General features: G+C 47.7%; 1 protein-coding gene across 2 annotated transcripts in view; it reads right to left on the bottom strand.

Annotated features, from left to right (window-relative positions):
• Positions 1 to 17,522, bottom strand: part of GLI2 (GLI family zinc finger 2) — a 212,108-nt gene that overhangs the window by 12,212 nt on the left and 182,374 nt on the right. Inside the window, exons 7-10 of one of the 2 annotated variants that reach the window (XM_019554088.1) lie at positions 16,501 to 16,614; positions 10,555 to 10,686; positions 5,344 to 5,493; positions 2,368 to 2,532 (exon numbers count right to left, since the gene is read on the bottom strand). In XM_019554088.1, coding sequence (XP_019409633.1) covers positions 2,368 to 2,532; positions 5,344 to 5,493; positions 10,555 to 10,686; positions 16,501 to 16,614 — 561 coding nt within the window. The remainder of the gene's footprint in view (positions 1 to 2,367; positions 2,533 to 5,343; positions 5,494 to 10,554; positions 10,687 to 16,500; positions 16,615 to 17,522) is intronic. The other variant, XM_019554089.1, reaches the window with a different exon arrangement.

Here is a 17,522-nt window from a genome sequence, read left to right as displayed (position 1 = left end):
AAAGGCTATTGAAATACTGCAGAGGGGACAGGACAGAGCCACCATGGTTTGTGGGCTGGAAAAGATGCCTTATAGGAAGGCACAAACAGCCCCATCTGTTTAGCTTCTCAAAACAAAAATGAAGAGGTGACTAAGGTCATGGAAGGTATTACACTTATGCCGGGAGAAAAACCTTTCTCCTGGCCTGAAAAGAGAGTGGAAAGCCGTTCCAGGGATTTCTTGCAGAAGAGAACTGGCTCTTCTGTAGGAAAGTCAGAGCTGTTTTTAAGAGGAAAATCTCCCTTGTTGTGCATTAACCTGAATCGCTGTATACTTTTGTAGGGTGTTGAGGACAACCAGTATCCCACAGTCCTCTACTCTCCCTCCCTCCCTTGAGGGACAGGGGAGGGAAGGCACAGGGAGCCCAGTGGGGACCCTCTTGTGAAAAGTTCCCCTGCCAGGGGTGACTGGTGCCTCCTGAGTCTGGGGGGGGGGGCACAATTGTGGGCGGGCCCATGGGCAGGCCAAAACCCCCATATCCACTTCTATACTTCTGTGCCATGACTTAGTGCCCCCCCCACCAAATGTCGCTGATCCATGTGGCAAAAAAACTACCACATCCTGAGCAGTGCCAAGTTGGGGGCCAATATCTGGGGGGGCACATGCCCCCCAATTTCCCCTTTACCAGTCACCTGTGCCCTCTGCCCCTGCCAGTCACCCATACTGGGCACCCTCCAATAGCCCCAGAAGGGCTGCCAGGAGGAGAAATGTCCCTCAGACCCAGGCTCCCCCCACCATGCACTCATTTGGGTTGACTCAAAGGAGCGCGGAGGGGGAGGCAGCTGTGCCGTGGTTTCCATCACAGGACAATGCCCCACTCACCGTCCCCTCTAGAGCCTCCTGGCTGGAGAGCTGCCCCCCTGTAGCCCTCCAGCCAGGGCACTGGAATGAACGTGTGTCCTAGCTCCCAGGTAATTTTTCTAACAGTAATAATTTCACAGAAATAGTTACCGCTAGAAATGAACTCCTGTCCATGGCCTAAGTGACAATGCGCAAGTACCTTCATAGGGAGGCAACACCAGGAATGAAAGGGCTCAATGATCTAGTGGAAGAAGGCATAATAAAACCCAGAGTCTGGGTGCTGTAGCCAGACCAATTCAAATGCATACAATCTTTTATCCGTGAGGGTGATTTAGCACCGGAGAATGGACAGTCGGCTTCTGCAGAAGGTATGCGCACCTCATCCTTCCATGAGACATGAGTGACTGGGCTCAATACAGGGTTAGTGGTGAAAATTTATGGTAGACTAGACTAATGGTTGCCTCTGGTCTTAACATCTGCACATCTGTATTCCAAGTCACCCAGCATTGGGGCAAACCGGAGTGGCCAGAAAGCAACTCTAAGTCCCTCACTGTCATCAACTGGCTCACTGATGAGATTAAGGTCTGTTTTCAGTAGTTGGATTCCAATCCACACACATTCAAAGGATGCTTGGATCTACACTCTGCCTCCTTCCCTGACCCAAGTAGCTCAGAGAAGCAGCCAAGATTTTAGGTATTTACAACAACTACTACATCTGCAAAGCTTTTCAGAGTTTGGGTATCCTTAACTCATGTTATGCAGGAGGCAAAAAATACTCCAAGCAATCCCTACCTAGACACGGTATCACTTTAAAATGCTGTCAACCTTTGCAATCATGTTCCATTCTCCAGTGGTTCATATTTAACTGTTACAAATTAGGCTACATACTAAATTCTTCATGGTCGCAAATGCTATTAGAATTTGGAGCGCTGTTTTTTCTTCCCGTCGTCAGCTAATTAGTGGTAATATAAATTTCAATCCTCAGCCTTAGCCGGTTGCAGCAGACCATCACATGCGTAACAATAAAGGCAATTTCCTGCATTCCCCAACTACTAATAGCGGGTCTTAATTAAGCAGGGTTAACAAAGCATTGCATTGCGCTTTATCATCGTACATCAAGTGCCGGAGGTAGTATTATTTCCAAAGTGTCAGGATGCTGGGTAGGAATTATACCACCACGAGTCTAGGCTGCAGCATTGTTAAAAAAAGGGAAGAAAGAAAAAGAGAACATGTATAAATGTAGGAACCTGCTTGCCCTATTGAAAAGTATATGATTTTGGAAAGCACCAGCTTTAATTTCAAAAGCCAATTAGAAAGTTTACAGATGTCCACATCTGTTTATGGTTTCAAACACGGCTTTCATAACAATAGAACTAATGTGGTCTGGCTTGCCAGCAAAACAAATGCTGTTAAAGAAAGGCAAAGAACACCTTTTGGGATGGCAGATTTCTTTCTACGTGAGTCCAGCATGTCGTGTATATTGTCAGTAAAATGAAAAAGAAAACAATGGAGCGTGCATAGGTTTACCTCATTGGAGTGCGTCCTGTTCTGGTGTTTAGCTCTGTCTGAAGCATTGGAAAAGGCTTTATTGCAACCCTCGTGTTCACAAACATAGGGCTTTTCTCCAGTGTGAGATCTCAGGTGTGTCTTTAAGTTCTCCAGCCGGGAATAGGCCTTGGAGCAACCCTCAAACTAAAAGAAAAACAGAATATGAGTGATTAATCAACAGGGAGAAGGGAGGGTCTTTCCTTTCTCATCGGTTTCTTATTCCTCCTCCCCTTCCAGGGGGGGTGTTGGACAAAAGAGCGCTCATGTTACTGAGGGCAACCTGGCTGTCCCCAAGTAGACCAGGATTTTCAAGAGGGGGTAGTGATAGTAGGTGCCTTTGCTTTCTGGATGCCTGACCCGATATGAGTTGAAAAGGACCCGATTTTCAAGCAAGGCTGAACGCCTGGAGATTAGACCCCACCTCAGTGCTCATAAATGGAGACCCCCGAAAATCACGAGCTAGTTTTGAAAATCTTGACCAAGGCCTTCTTGCTCTGCTGACTTCAGCATTTCAGAGACAAACCCAGAGAAATGGAGATACAGCGAGCTTTGAAGTGACCTTAATTAGGCTTCTGTTCCACTTTTTCCTGAAGGCCCTGAACATGGGCGGCCGGATATTACCAGCTAAAAAACCAAGAACTTTAATCTTGGAGAGAGATGGATTCTTGCATGACACAAGCCCAGGAGCCTTCCTCCTGGAAAAAAAAGCAGTTCAGATATCAAGCGATGGCAGACCTCAGTGCTAGCTGCGTGAGGACCTTCTCTCTGTATTCAGCCAAGCAACCAAAATGACCGAGAGAAGTCTGGATGCTGCCCACAGCTTTTCCAAGCAGCAATGACTCCAAAGTGCCAGTGCATTCGAAAACATGAGATTTCCAAAAATGGGGGCTTCAAGCAAGACCTTTAGAGTGACGTTTTCAAATGTGCCTTTTGGAGTTGAGTCAATGAGAGTGCTGACAATCCCATACAGGTACCCTTATTCAAGCACTTTCAGAGGGCTCCTGGATTTCGAAGCTGCCAGTCATTCCCAATCCAGCAGACTGCTCATCTGAATCGAATCACTTCCATCGGTGCCCACCGATGGACACCGGAGCCACTTGAGGCTGCTGTTTAGGAAAGTCTTTGCCACTGAAAAGGGATATAATGACAGATCATTAAGCGTCTCTAGAGAACGACGAATCTAGAGGCATGAGTCTGATCCTCGCTGCTGGCTTGCATGGAAGGCCACATCCAGTCAATCCTGTTGTAAATGTCTGTGGGCTGGGTAATAAAAATCAAAAAGTCCTGTGGGCTGGGGAAAGCCAAGGTGGCCACATGGGGTGCTGGCCACATCGCTCCTGTGTGTGCTGTTGCCTACAAACACTGGCTTCTCTTATCCATACTGGCACGATGGACTACAGAAATTTAGGAGAAATCTTTGGCCAGTAAAAAAAAAAATCTTCTTTTTCTAAAAGCAAAATTTATTCTACTGTATAATTCAAAACCATTTGGGGAAAAGGAGAGAACACTTGCAGCACTCATCAGACTGATTCTGAAGAAATATGGCTTTGGTATTTTATCCGTTATGGGGAAGAGCTACAGTAATGGCCATTGTGTTGGTCACTGGTGTAGGCCGTGGTACTTGAAACCATTCCCATAGGATGCTGTAGTCTGGTTCAGGGAAGGATGGGATTTTTAACTTTATGATGCATAAACATCGAATGAAAAGCAACCACTACGTTTGCACAGGCAAGTCTTACGAGGTTGTCATATTGCACCCATCACATCCTCTCCGGTCAGCTTCCTCTAGCACATGGGGTTCATTCAGCGTACGGTGACTTTGAATAAAAGCAACACAATTCCCTCTCACCCCATGCACATGGCAAGCGCTGAAAAATATTACTCCATTCACCGGAAAACACTGGTAACTAAGCATGCGGTCCCAGGCATTGTCACAACACTGCAGCGAGTAGGGGACCGCCGACACCCGGGTTTTGCTTTCAGATAAGAGTGTCTGCAGATGCTCATGTTGGTTGTTCCCAGATTGAAGTGGTGATTTGCCTATGCAAAGGTGAGATCACCTGGAGAAAGGGGCCTGACCCCCCCTTGATCCATTCACTGGAGCTTGAGGTTTTACGCATGTCCCTGTGCCTGTCTCTTTGTTTAAAATAAATTGCATTGGGAGAAATCACTGCTCTGCTGAGTAAAGTCCCCTCTACATCTTTCCAGGTATTGCACAATTAGCTGTCGCGCTCCCTAGGGCTCGGGGGTGCAGAAACCCCTGAAGTGCGAGGAATCGCTCTGATGCAATCCTCTGGCCCGGAGACCTTCCTGCACCCAGGGTGGGGGAATCACCCCTGCATGCGTACAGGGGTCATTGCTTAGACATGCAATGCCGCACTGGAGAAGGACCTCAGCACTGCAGGCAGTGAGGAGTCAGGCTATTTGCAACACCGTATGAGAGTCTGGTAATCACTGAAGTAAAAACAGTCATTAACAAAACACCAAACAAGAGAGGGCGCAGAATCCCACCCGAAATCCCCTAGCACTCTGACATCCATCCATTTGCTTGGGGTCACTCAGGCAATTACGTACTCACTGTACAATCATTCAACCTACCTACCTGTTTCTCCAACTGTTCAGCCCATGGGGCTGTATTAAAAGCGTTACTGAGGTCCAAGTATAGTATGCCCATGGCATTCCCTCCATCCACTACCTACCTTTAGCAGACAGCAGGTCCTGGCGTCACTACAAACCTTCTTGGCAGGACAGACCATGCAAGTTCCTGACCCTAAGCACTGGACAACCCTTCCTTGCTGTTAGCTTTAATGTCCCAAGACAGCTCGCGAGGAACATACCCCATGGCGGGGACTGTTCCTGCAGAGACCTGTGGTGGCAACCACTGCCTCATTTCAGACATGCATTCAAATGGCCACAACCACCCACTGCCCGCCAACCCGCCCAGACGTGGCTCACCGTGCACTTGTGGGGTTTCTCCCCCGTGTGACGTCGCATGTGCACCACCAACATGTACTGAGCCTTGAACGGCTTCTGCTCCCGGGTGCAGTCCTGCCAGCGGCAAACGAACTCCTTCTTCTCTCCGTGGATGTGATCATTATTGATGTGCTAGGAGGACAGGGGAAAGCAGGGCATTATTAGAGCAGCCGACACCAACAGAGCACATGGTGTTTGAAAGCAGGGAAGGAAAACCAGCACTGCGTCAGTCGTTGGGGCTGTTGGGACATACACAATATGCACTCCTTCAGAGCTGCAAGGACATGCAAGGACAAGCTGCTTTACGGCAGCTTAGAAACCTGGCCCAAACGCTGATCTACCGGACCAAAATACAGTGCGACAAGAAGGATGCGACTAGGACAGTTTACTGAAGCATGAAGACTGCATTTACTCTGTTGAAAGTGCAGCAGATGCACTAGGCTAGGTCCCCAGCTTCTGTAACCCAAATGTGGCCTATACATAGTAAAAGCTGCACTCTTGAGACCACTGAGAGGCCTCAAGGCAACACATCAACCCCCATTCTTGCTTCTGGGGCCTTTTGTGGAGGATGGGGGGCATTTAGGAGCACAGCTATACGATATGTGGTCCATGATTGCTAGGCTGTAGACTAGGATGCCTCTCAACAGGTGCCCAAATACGGCCCCCTTGCTTCAGAAGAGAGCAAGTGTCCAATCAGAAATGTCACCCACCAAACAGAAAATGTTCTTCCATTTGTATATGCTCCTTTTTTTAACTAAGCTATATTAAAAAATAGTCTTGGAGCAGCCAGGCTGGGACATATCAGAGCCATCCAGAGCAGAGGGGAATTCAGGGTAGACTTGGAAGGAAGGGGTAAGAACTTGCAGAAAAAAATGACTGGTCTTTAGTTGGAGATGACTAACATGTAACTTCTTGCAGGCTCCCAACAGGCCGTCTACGGGCTGGCCAAGCCACCTACCAGCACATCACAACCTACCAGTACGAAAAGCGACCAGTGGTGCAGAGGATTTTTTTTTTTTATCGTTGTTTACCCAGGATCAGATCCATTGGTGTACAAACACACCAAGAGGCAGTGAAAGGCTTGCTAAGACCTACCTGACACTGTGGACAGGGGGGGGAAAGTGGATCCTTTTACTTCCTTTTGCCGACGTGACACAGCTCATGCAATTTGATATAAATTAGTGGTCAGGAGTGGCTCTCCATATCTGCCTACACCTTGGGGACGAGCAACCGGCACACTTTGTGCCCGCATGGAGCGTACCTGATCTTGCCCCAGACGCTCATGTCCCTATAGTTTAGCTAAATTAAAACCGCTGAGACATGTCACCCTGCAGTGCGCTGACTCCATGCATCCTTCAGAATTGAGCATGCGACTTTTGCTCAAAAGGGAAAAAAAAACCCAACAACAAGGTGGTTTTGTTCCACTTTGCTAATACTGGGACTATTTCAGCAGATTATGCTCTTTAATATCTGGGCTGTTAAACACATAACCCCCCCCCCCCGACATTTCTTTGCCCTTTATGCAGTGTTAAGACACAGCTGGGTCCATCTCCATCTCCTCTCCCCACCATGTGATCTACAATAGCTTGGTCACTGTTACACTTTTTAAAGGGATTTTGCCAGTCATTGATCCGCTGATGGAGGCAGGTATCGCTCCACCGCAATCAATAGAGGATCTGGCCCCACTGCTCCTGATTCTCAGACTAATGGCAAAACTAGAGACTTCCCCAACCCTAATTAAAACCTAAATAAAAATGCTGCCAAGTGCTGGGCCCCCACCACAGCCCTGCAACAATCCTGGCCCTCATGGGCCGTGGAATGGGGCAGGCCACCCGGGCCATGGCTCGACCAATTTTGAGCACATTAATTCAGCTAGCTATGAAGTTAAAACAAGAGCTATATAGTTTTAACCGGAATGACAATTGCACATTTGTGGGTTATATAAATTAACGTGCTCAAAGTTGGCCGGGCCATGCCCCGGGTGGGCCAGCCCGTTCCACGGCTCGTGCTGACCCCCAGCCATTGCCCGTTTTCAGAAGGACCCGGTTTCTACTTCTGGAGTGGACTGAACTCAGATTCCAGCTCCAAATCCCTGAATGCTGCAGGCTTAAAAACACTGGCAAAAGGTAGGATGGAAAAAAAAAAAAAGACTGATTCAGGCCAGATTGTATTCCAGCTCTAAAGCATCCACCTGCCGTCAAAAGCTGAACTGCGGGCAGGAAATGACTGCAGCTCTCAAGTATGTGCTAAGGAAAGCTGCACAGCCCCTATTACTGCTAATTACTCAGTACCATAAAATCCCCCGGCCCGCGCTGAAAACTCAGCAGCAGCGTGGAGTTTGGATCCTAGCTGGTGCGAGGCTGGCGTCAGGTTATACAGGCATGGGGAGGGAAATAAAGCAGTTTGCAGAATAACTCACGGGCTGTGTTGTTCTGCATGTAACTTTGTCTCCCTCTGAATGGGATCTCGCTGCCCAAACTGATGCCCACCTTCACTCGGCTCTTTTCAGGAGACCTAAACTGACAAGCGAGCCTAAAATAAAAATGCTCTGGACTTGGGATCTTTCAGTACGCAGGATTTTTTCCAGCATCGAGGTCAGGCCTGTGGACTGCAACTCTGAGTGCTACTGAGGTGGTGGCTTTAACTGCTGGTGGACAATGTTACGCGCTTGTTAAAACCGAGCAGCAGGCCTCCTCCATCTCAGCCTGGCACGGTGTGCGTAGATCGACCTGGAGATCAACCTCTGGGTGTTGTTCCTATCGGCGCAGAGCTAAAAGTGTGGTTGTCTGAACCGTCACAGCCTGCCTGGTGTACTGTGGAGGAAATGTGGATTGTGGGACAATATGGAGAGGATGCAGGGCGCCTTCTTTTCACTATAGATTCACCTCTACGTGTGGCCGCAGCATATCCTGGAAGGCTGGAGGCCTGCCTGCTCCTCCTCTCACTCTCCAAACCCAGAAATAAGCCAGGGTCATCCCAGGGGCCACTCTCAAGAGTGACTTGAGAGGGAGGCCACCAGAGCACATCCAGGTTTGGAAAACGCTCAGGAGCATCCAGGCTGGAAAACACCACTGCCATGATGGAGACACACCAGCGTGAACCCTTTACCCCAGCACTTCTGTGCTTTTGACACCGCCACCGTGGGCTCAGTGTGAATGTGGCTTGCGCTCAAGGTCAGCACCTGAAGGGGCAGGGATAAGAGCGAAGACAAGCCGCATTCAAAGGATTGAAGCCAGCCGCGTATTGGATTCGGAGCTCAGAAATCGAAGATTCGCAGTTTCCCGGAGGTGAACCCTTGCAGGTTGTTTCCAAAAGACTTCAGATGCGTGGGGCAGAAAGCTGCTTGCCAAACCTGTGAGACGAGCCAGGCGCATCGTGGCGGGATGAGCTGGCGGCTGGGGAGCAGGCGCGGGGGATCCACACCTGAAGGGCACGGGACAGCTTTGGGCTGGGCTTAAGGCGCTAATAGACAGGGACTGAGCAGAGCGGTGACAGGGCCAGGGGCTCACAGCCCTAGAGGGGCAGGAGCGGAGCCCAGTACAGGCGACCCCAGAGCCACGGGACGGGGAGAGATCGAAGACGACCTAGAGGCTGAGGCCAAGAGCCCCAGAGAGGGGCAATAGCAGACCTGGGGCCAAGAGAGCCAGAGCACAAGCTGGGAAAGGGGTTGCAATCTAGGATAGATGGAAACCAGACTGGGGCGGGAGCCCAGACCTGCTGCACGCCACCAGAACAGACGTGAAAAATAGGCCTCTCGGCCTGAGCCGGTTTGCGAATCTGACCTTGGCAGGACTGGCATTTCAGTCGGTTGGATTGCCCCTCTTTACGTGTCTTCGAGGTGTTGCTTGGGGTGTCTCTCAAATGAAAAGTGACAAATGTCTACAGCCAGGATGAACTGAGGTCTCTGATAATGTATGGGCTCACCAGTTCTGGTATCTTCCTCGACCTCTTCTGCTTCCACCAGCACTTTGGCGTATTGCACAAGCAAACTCACCCTTGTGCACCTAAGCACGATCATCTGTGCGCACAAACATACGTCCTTCAGGGCACAGTGGGAAGCCTGCTGTCTCTCTGACCTTCACTCCAGTGCATATTCTAGACATCAAAATCTGCAGCTTCTTGGACGGTTGCTAATAATCACATCACAGTAGACTCAGGTTTTAAAAACTTCAAAACTAAGGATGGTGCCTATTTCTTCAAATATTTTCCTTTTGGTGTGGGGTGGTTTTTTGGGGGGAGGTGGGAATTGGTAATAAATTGTGCTGGACTACAGGGATCTTCCTTGTACTTTGCGCTGGGGACAGCTACAGAGTTTTTTTGGGTTTTTTTTTTTGCGGGGGGGAGGGGTTTAAGAAAGCTAAGAAAGGAAAAAAAAAAAACATTATTGCTTGATCAATGCAGAAACACGCTTTCCTGGCCAGCACGGGCCACTGTGGATCAGTTATTATTGAGCAATGCTGTGCTTTATGGAGTGTACAAGGGCTTACAAAAATAAAAAGCATTATCTATACATAGCTGCCACTTTAAACACATCTCCCGCATTTAACACTCAGAATTATTTCCACCTCAAGCAAATGCAAGACACTTTCTACTAAATCACTCATCCCTAACCTGTAATGAAAGTAGGGGTTCTAGAGGGGTAACTCTTTGTTTCTGACTTAAGGACAGCAAATGCCAGATCTTAATTTAGACCGCACGCTCTTTGGGGGCTTGGATTACGCTTGCACTATGTGCGTGCACATAATGCTTAGCTGGGTGAGGCCTGATGCTCGACTGGTGGCCTCCAGGGGACAGATCCCACAGTAATTAATGACCAAATAAATAACAAAAATCAATAGCAGTCTGAGTAACTGTGAAAATCTCTGTGTTCATCAAACAGATCCTTTTCAAAGGAGGCGGCGGCCTCCAGAATTGAAGCCAGCTCCGTGTGTGTGTGTGTGTGTGTGTGCGCGCGCGCATGTGCGTGTGTGCACATGTGCATGTGCATGCATGTGCATGTCCGCCCTTCCCTGCAGATAAACCCTACAAGGGAACGTGACCTGATTTGGCAGTGTTTATGCCGCGTACTTCTGATTTGCGCCTGGAGTGGCTCCCAGAGCGAGCTCCGGCCGTGCAGCAGCTTGCGATAAAAAGCGAGGACAAATGCACAGCAACCCAAATTTATTGCCGGGGTTTCTTCCCAACATTACTCACATGGACGAGCTGCTCCTGAGTGTCATATTCCTTTGTGCATCCTTCCCAGTGACAGTTTGTCTCATAAATAACTTCGGGCTCCTGTTTACATTCATCCTTATCCAGATCTTCTTTCAGGTCTGTCAGGTGCTCCTGTAACACAGCAAAGAGTACGAGATGAGCTTACTTCAGCTGAACTCCTCGGGTCCTGGCAGAGCGCAGAGCAGGAGTTAGCGACTGTCATGGAAAGAACAAGTGCTTAGAGCGATGTAATGTTCTTGATTACCCTTAAATAACGAGCTAAGCAGAGTCCACACAATGCTGCCTGCAGTTTGGGGGGTTCATTTAAAGAAGCAGTCAGATGCCCAGGGCTTTCTGGTTTCAGCCATAAAGTAGGCAGAAGAATTGGCTGGTAAAGACGAAATCTGTTTTGTGCAGAAAACAACGGTTTGGAATTTACTTTGTTCTGAGTTGGGGTGGGGGGGGTCGTCACATTTTTTGTGAATATATTTGTGTACAGGTGTGTGTAGTCACCCCCCCACCCCAAACAACCAACAGCCCAAGGACTATGGGACTCACCTGAGATGCAGGAGACCTATGGGATACGCATGCTGATGCGTAATAATCCCTATTGGGTATGCATAGTTTGCAGCACTTTGAAGACACAAACCGATTGACCCTAAACACCTTCCTGGGAGGTAACCAAATATCACCACCCCCACTGTATAGTCAGAGAGAGTGCGGTGGGATGTTTAAGTAACTTGACCAACACCAGAGAGGAACTCCTGCCTCCCAGTCTTGTGCTCAGTCCCCTATGGTGGTTGGGTGATTACTAGCCATTCAAGTCCTAATCCCGATTTGTCAAGTTGTTTAACCTCTCTGTACCCCAGATTCCCTATCTCTGAACAAGCAGAAGCCTACCTGGCTGGGCTGTTGCAAAGCTCACACGCACTGGCTTATGGCAATTGGGAGGGATCAGTCTCCGGACATAACATGCTACAGAAAACTGTGGTTACAGATCTCATAACTGGTACGGTGGGCGCGTGTGCATATTGTGCCAGGACAGCAAGACGGTCCTTTCTTTGCCTTGATCTTATTTCATCAGTCCTTAACCTCAGCACATCCCTTTCATCAGGACAACCGCGCCAGCAGGAGAATGCCGCAGAGATCATCATCCTTTAGCAAGGTAAGCTGAACTTCAAGCTCACTGGGTCTCAGGTGCAGGGAATCCAGAAGAGGGATTTTTGCAGGCAGTTGAAATGAAAGATGGACCAGAGAGCAAACCTCTGAGCCAGAAACCTTCCAGACTTGGGCTCTGTGTTTCAGACCCATCTCTAACTTACATGAACCCCTGGCTGAGACCTCAACCTTACAGAAAGCTTTATTTTACAGCTACGAGGGAAAAACCCCCCAAAACCTATTGCTTGATGAATGTAGCAGAAACAGGGGGTTTTAAGTGCAGAATGAAACCAAAGCCGGCCACTTCTAATGACTTTCAGTCAAGTGAAAAAAAATCCTTTGCACATTTCTACACACCCCCCACCATGGAAACAGTGAAAAGCAGTGAGACTAATTGGAGGAGATAAAGGAGCAAATCTAGAGTAAGACTCTGTATAAATGGGGGGGTGGGGAAATGAATATTCAGCATTAATAGGGAAGGGCAGGCTGAAATGCATTAAAAAGGCTTGTTCCCTCGTCTTACCACAAAGGCACCAAGTTCAGGGAGTCAACCCCACAACAGAGCAGCAGAAGTGGGCTCTTTGCATTGCGGAGCTGAATAATATTGCAAATCCCACATCTGAGTGCCTCAATGGAAAGAAAGCAGCTGTAGTAAGGATGGTGAGATTTGCTCCTGGATGTATAGCAAAAGACAGGCTTTCAGTAAGGACTCGTTGGGAGTTTTACCAGCCTTATCTAACAGATGGCACGTACGAGCAGGGGGATGCTGGGGTTTATATGCATGTAGAGAGGGGCTGCTCCTATAGCTTATTCAGCCTCTGTGCAGGGATGGATTTCACCCAGTAAAGACCTGGGTTTCTACAAGCCCACAGGGATGCCATCAACAGATTTTCCTGGAGAAGGAAATGACAAGACGGCAGGTGGCCCTATAACCCTTTTTTTTTTTTTTTTTTGCCCTTCATGTACAAAGCTGAATAAATTATTTAACTATTTCAGTGCTCAGTGTGCAGTGAACCCTGTGAGGAACGGCTACTGATGACCCTTGGGGTTTTGATGCTTGCTTGTTAAGAGCTAGTTTAGCTTATCACACAAGCTAAAACCCTAAATAGGTAGGTTAACTTATCACAGCCAAAGCAGCATTCAAGCCAGTGGAAGTGGCAAAGCGATGTCATCTCCAGATGCCTCTCTCACGTGGACATGGACTGGAAGTTTCTAATGATTAAAGAAAAGGTATTACTCAGCAAAGGGCTGTAACTGCACAGAGCTCTAACTGTTGCAAGATTAATTCATTGGCAAAATGAGCAGCTGCCCTTCAGAGTGTAAAGAGCACTGTGGAATATATATCCAAGCTGGGGTTTTCAAATGGGCCTAAGGGAACTAGATGGCTCATGACCCATTGACTACCACTGCAAAGTTTGCAACTGAAAGGTGGATCCATCTGATGAGATGAAACAAGGCCTGCAAGACTGATGCTATTAGTTATTGGTCTCAGAGTAGCACCTAGACACATCAACTGAGATAGGGGCCCTGTTGGGCTAAGCAATGAACAAACACAGAAATAGTTCCCAGGCTGGAGAGTTCATTGTAGGCAGACAAGTTCAACCACTGGCCCATCTTCTCAACTAAACTTACTGGCATAATTGTATTGTTTAATTATACCAGGATGCTTATATAAGTAAAACTCCCTGTGTGGACATTCTGGAATAGGAGTACTCGCACGCGCTACTAGACCACGATCATTGCACTACTAAATTTCCCTGTATATTCAAGGACACCGGCACAAAGAAACGAAGGACCTTGTCTACACTGGCACAGCTGGGAACAACATTCACATCTTCTGACTCCCAACCTAATGTTGCAAGCAGTGAACCACACTGAAGAACCATTCAAACAAGCCTGTGATTTGACTGTAGTCCATGAAAATCCCTTAGAAATGAGACAATATGCTAAAATGTATGAGTGCCTATACACATGCTCTGATGCATTCTAATTAAAACACGCCAGGCTGCCTCACTGTCATTTGTATTCAGTGTCCTGCATTTCAAAATGGTGGCGGGGACACTTTAACTAAACCTCGTTGAACAACCTTTAGTTAAAGCACCCCCACGGCCATTCTGAAATGCGGGATGCTGAATACATGTGACGCTGCAGCGTTTTAATTAGAGCGGCTGTCAGGGAGCCACTCTAATTAAAACGCCCCGCAGCACGTGTATAGACACCCTATGCGACCACGTTCAATTATGTCCCATCTTTTAAGGACCTTTGCGAGAGATGCCTTTCTTACTGATCTGCAGCCAGTTGCCTTCATCCTCTCTCTTCTACTAAAATAATTCATCTTTGCCCCTCCTTGTTCTCCACTTTCCCCACAGCAGTTAGCCTGGTTTCTTCTTCACCATGGAGCATGCCACCTGAGCTGGTCTCTCAGACCATTTTCTCCTCTTTCAAATCCTTTCTCAAGACCCCGTGAGTGTTACAGTGATTAGTGAACAGCTCCAGAAGGCCTGGGAGGTGAGAAGTACTGTATAAAAGCTCAAGTATTCTTATTAAAACAGCTGTCATGTTTTCACATGCCAGCTGTGACTTTTATGTACAGGTTTACAGTCTATACATGGAAAGATTAGCTTTTATTAGGCCTTAATTGTTCTCTGAAATTGGCTGCTCCTATGACAGAAAAGTTGCTGCAAGTCGCAGAAGGATTTCTGAGGAGAACCAAAAGCCTTTAAAAAGTATGAGACGCCTGTAGAAAGAAGACCAAATCTCAGTCGCTGACCAGCAGCTCCCGCTGTCTTCAGCTAAAGTTCTGGGTAGAGCGGCTGAAATATTATTGTCCACAGAAAAAGCACTTTCCACAAATTGAAAATTTGTTTTCTTTCTGATTTTTTTTTTCTGGAAGCAAAAAATGAAAAAGCCTATTCTAGTGAAGAGCGGGGAGACCCAAAGCAAAATAGCTTGGTTCACTGAACAGAATTCAACTGTTTTTTTTCCATTTGACATGAATCTGAGTCTGGTCCTGAGCTGCCACAATGCCCCACGGGAGTTGTGGTCTAGACGCCTCATGTGCCCGCTCTCAGGTACGGGGCAGACTCCTTGGTTGGACGGTATCTGCCACGATGCAGCGCGGTCTCCCTAGCGGCTGGGCCACCACGGGGCAGAAGCGGAGCTCCAGGACTGCAGGCGAGCACGAGACAGCTGGCCCGTGGACACCCAAGTCAACGCTCTGCTGTAACGTAGGCACGATTCGAAACAAAAGCCATTTCAAGGTTTCAGAATCAAAATTGTCTCTGAACTTTTGTTTCCATGCAAAAACAATAAAGAAAAAAAAAGGGTATTTCAGCTTTCCACCATAATACGGTTGAAACCAACGGTGAAACAACAGAATTCCAGGCAGCCTGGGATTTCCAAGGTTCAAAAAGCACCGGGTTGGGGACTGAGGCCGACTGACAAGCAGGCCCCTACGGTATTGAGTCTTCCATGTCAAGGACGGCTCCCTGCAAGGGATTCTCCAGTAAGACGTCTAATCAATTTTAAACGCCTCCAGCTGCAAAGCCTTCACTTCCCTTGGGGGCATCGTTCCACCGATCTCCCCCAAAGGCACGATTTCTAGGTAGCCAGCCTACAATTTCCTTTCCTTTATTTCATCTCTTCTCTCCTAATTAAACTCCCTTGCATTGCTTTACCTGATCCCACTTCGTTGTGTTACTCACAAGACATCCTAGAGCAGCTATTGAAACAAGTGTCTACCCACAATTGCATGGGTTATCACTTTGACTGTGTATGTATGATGCCACTGCGTGTACGACAGTCTGCCCTAATACATATACTTGGGAGGGCAGAATATTTATTTCATATCTCTTTTGGCTTTGGAGCATGGGGCCTTATTAGCCTGGGAGGTGGCCAGTTTGGGTTTTTTTTTTTCAAGTCACGTGCTTTTTGCTGCTGCGTTGATGTGCTCCTAAACCCAAAGCTCCAGAGAGATGCCTCTTTGCCCTAATAAACATGCTGTAGTCAGCACGAACTTTCCCTGATATGCTATCTTCATCAATTTTACCAGCCCCCAGATGACTGCGCATGTTGCTGTCCCCATGCATCATGCTGAAACCTGCTTCTGAACCAGAGCAGAAAGAGGAATTTGTCATCAACTCTTCTGTTTGCTTGACAATAACACAGCCTAATATTTCATGAAAACGAAGTGCCCAGAGCACTCCTGATGGTTTACAGTTGTGATAACGGATGGTCAGATGGATACTGTCAGCCATTAAACAGTTTGCAACTGCGGAGCTCAGGAAGAATTGCAAAGGCCTCTGGGCCCGCCTTGGTGTCAAATGCTGCGTCACTGATGTAAAGGATGTTGCTCTGAGCAATTCCTTACTGAGTAAAGAAGCAGCCCTTTCTGAGAGCATCCGACCTACATGCAAGATTTCCCGGTAATCTATGTTTGCTTTGAGACACCCGTACTGCTTGCTCTGCACTGCAAGAAAAGTCGAGCGTCATTTTTAAAGTTACCACCGTTGAAATATTCAACCTTCCCTTTCCCTGGTCCCAGACGCAGCGCCAAGGAATCCAAGTCCCAAGCACCTCTGTAATGCCTTACTCGATCAATCACGGAAACTCGGCCCCTGCACTTTGGGGGTCCCTTGGTTTGAAAGGAGCTTGCTAAGCCCTGCAAACTTTGATGTCTTGTTATCAGCTGCAGAGAAACGTGGAATGAATATCGGTCCCAAAGACAACGCAGAGCTGTCAGCGCTCTGTGTTCAGGCCAACCAGGCAGTTTGTGCCAAGAAGTTTTACCTGAGAGGCTGGGGAAGCTGGAGGCAACCCTTCAACTTCAGTCTTGACTTTGCTGCGCTTGTTAATTACTGGGTTGACCGTGCTGCTCACAGCTGACTCACTGCTCTGCTTGCTCTAGGAAAGAGAAATCAGGGGAGATGTGCTGCTAGGGTTACGAATGAAAAATGAGGCCGTGCCGCTACTACCATCATAATCACAGCAAATTGGAGTGGAAAGGAACTCTGAAATGGGCTCTGTGGACTGGCCCATCCGCCCAGGAGTTAAGTGGAACATAGACCTTATCCTGGCTATTTGTCCGGAGTCAATCTCCTACTGTGCGAGTATGCAAGGGGGGAAAAAAAAAAGAGCCAGAGAAAAAATAAATAAAGGAAAGTTTGAAGGCTGGAGGGAAAAAAAAACCCTATTTTGCATGTGACACTGGAGCTTTTAGTCTCTCAACTGCTTCTTCAGTTTAAGAACTATCCAGACCCTGTTATTCAAACCTCCCCCTCGACCCTAAGAATAATCTATGTTCTCCCCCACCCACTCCAAACAAGAGGAAATATTTTATCCAATGGTTTATCTTGGTTTTAGGAGAGTGTCCTTCATAATCAGCCTGTAGGAGCCTACGCATATATTTTATCAAGCCCTTGGAAAAGAATCGAGTCTGCAAGAGACAAAGCATCATGCACAATACAAAGACTCTAGTCAATTGGAATATGACAACTGCAATTGCACTGGTGTTAGCTGCTCAAGATTGGTGTGGTAACTCTTAATCAGAGGTGTCACTTCTGCCACTGAAGTCATATGGGTAGCCAATTTGCTGGGATTGAAACAGAAGAGAAGAAAATAAAACCAATCAAGCCAATAACCCACCAATAACAAACCAGTCCAGGGCCCATGAGGATCTCCAAACTAATAAATCAGACAGAACAGTTCAATACAATAAAAACACAAAAACAAATTAAAAGGGGTGGGAATGGAGGTGAAAGAGAGGTTGCAGAGAAAGCTTACATTTCCAAAAGTGGGTAGTTAGGCCATTT

The sequence above is a fragment of the Crocodylus porosus genome, unplaced genomic scaffold (assembly GCF_001723895.1).
Source record: "Crocodylus porosus isolate Cpor-Errol unplaced genomic scaffold, CroPor_comp1, whole genome shotgun sequence".
In the NCBI taxonomy this organism is placed as follows: Eukaryota; Metazoa; Chordata; order Crocodylia; family Crocodylidae; genus Crocodylus; species Crocodylus porosus.
This window is presented reverse-complemented; position numbering and strand designations above follow the sequence as displayed.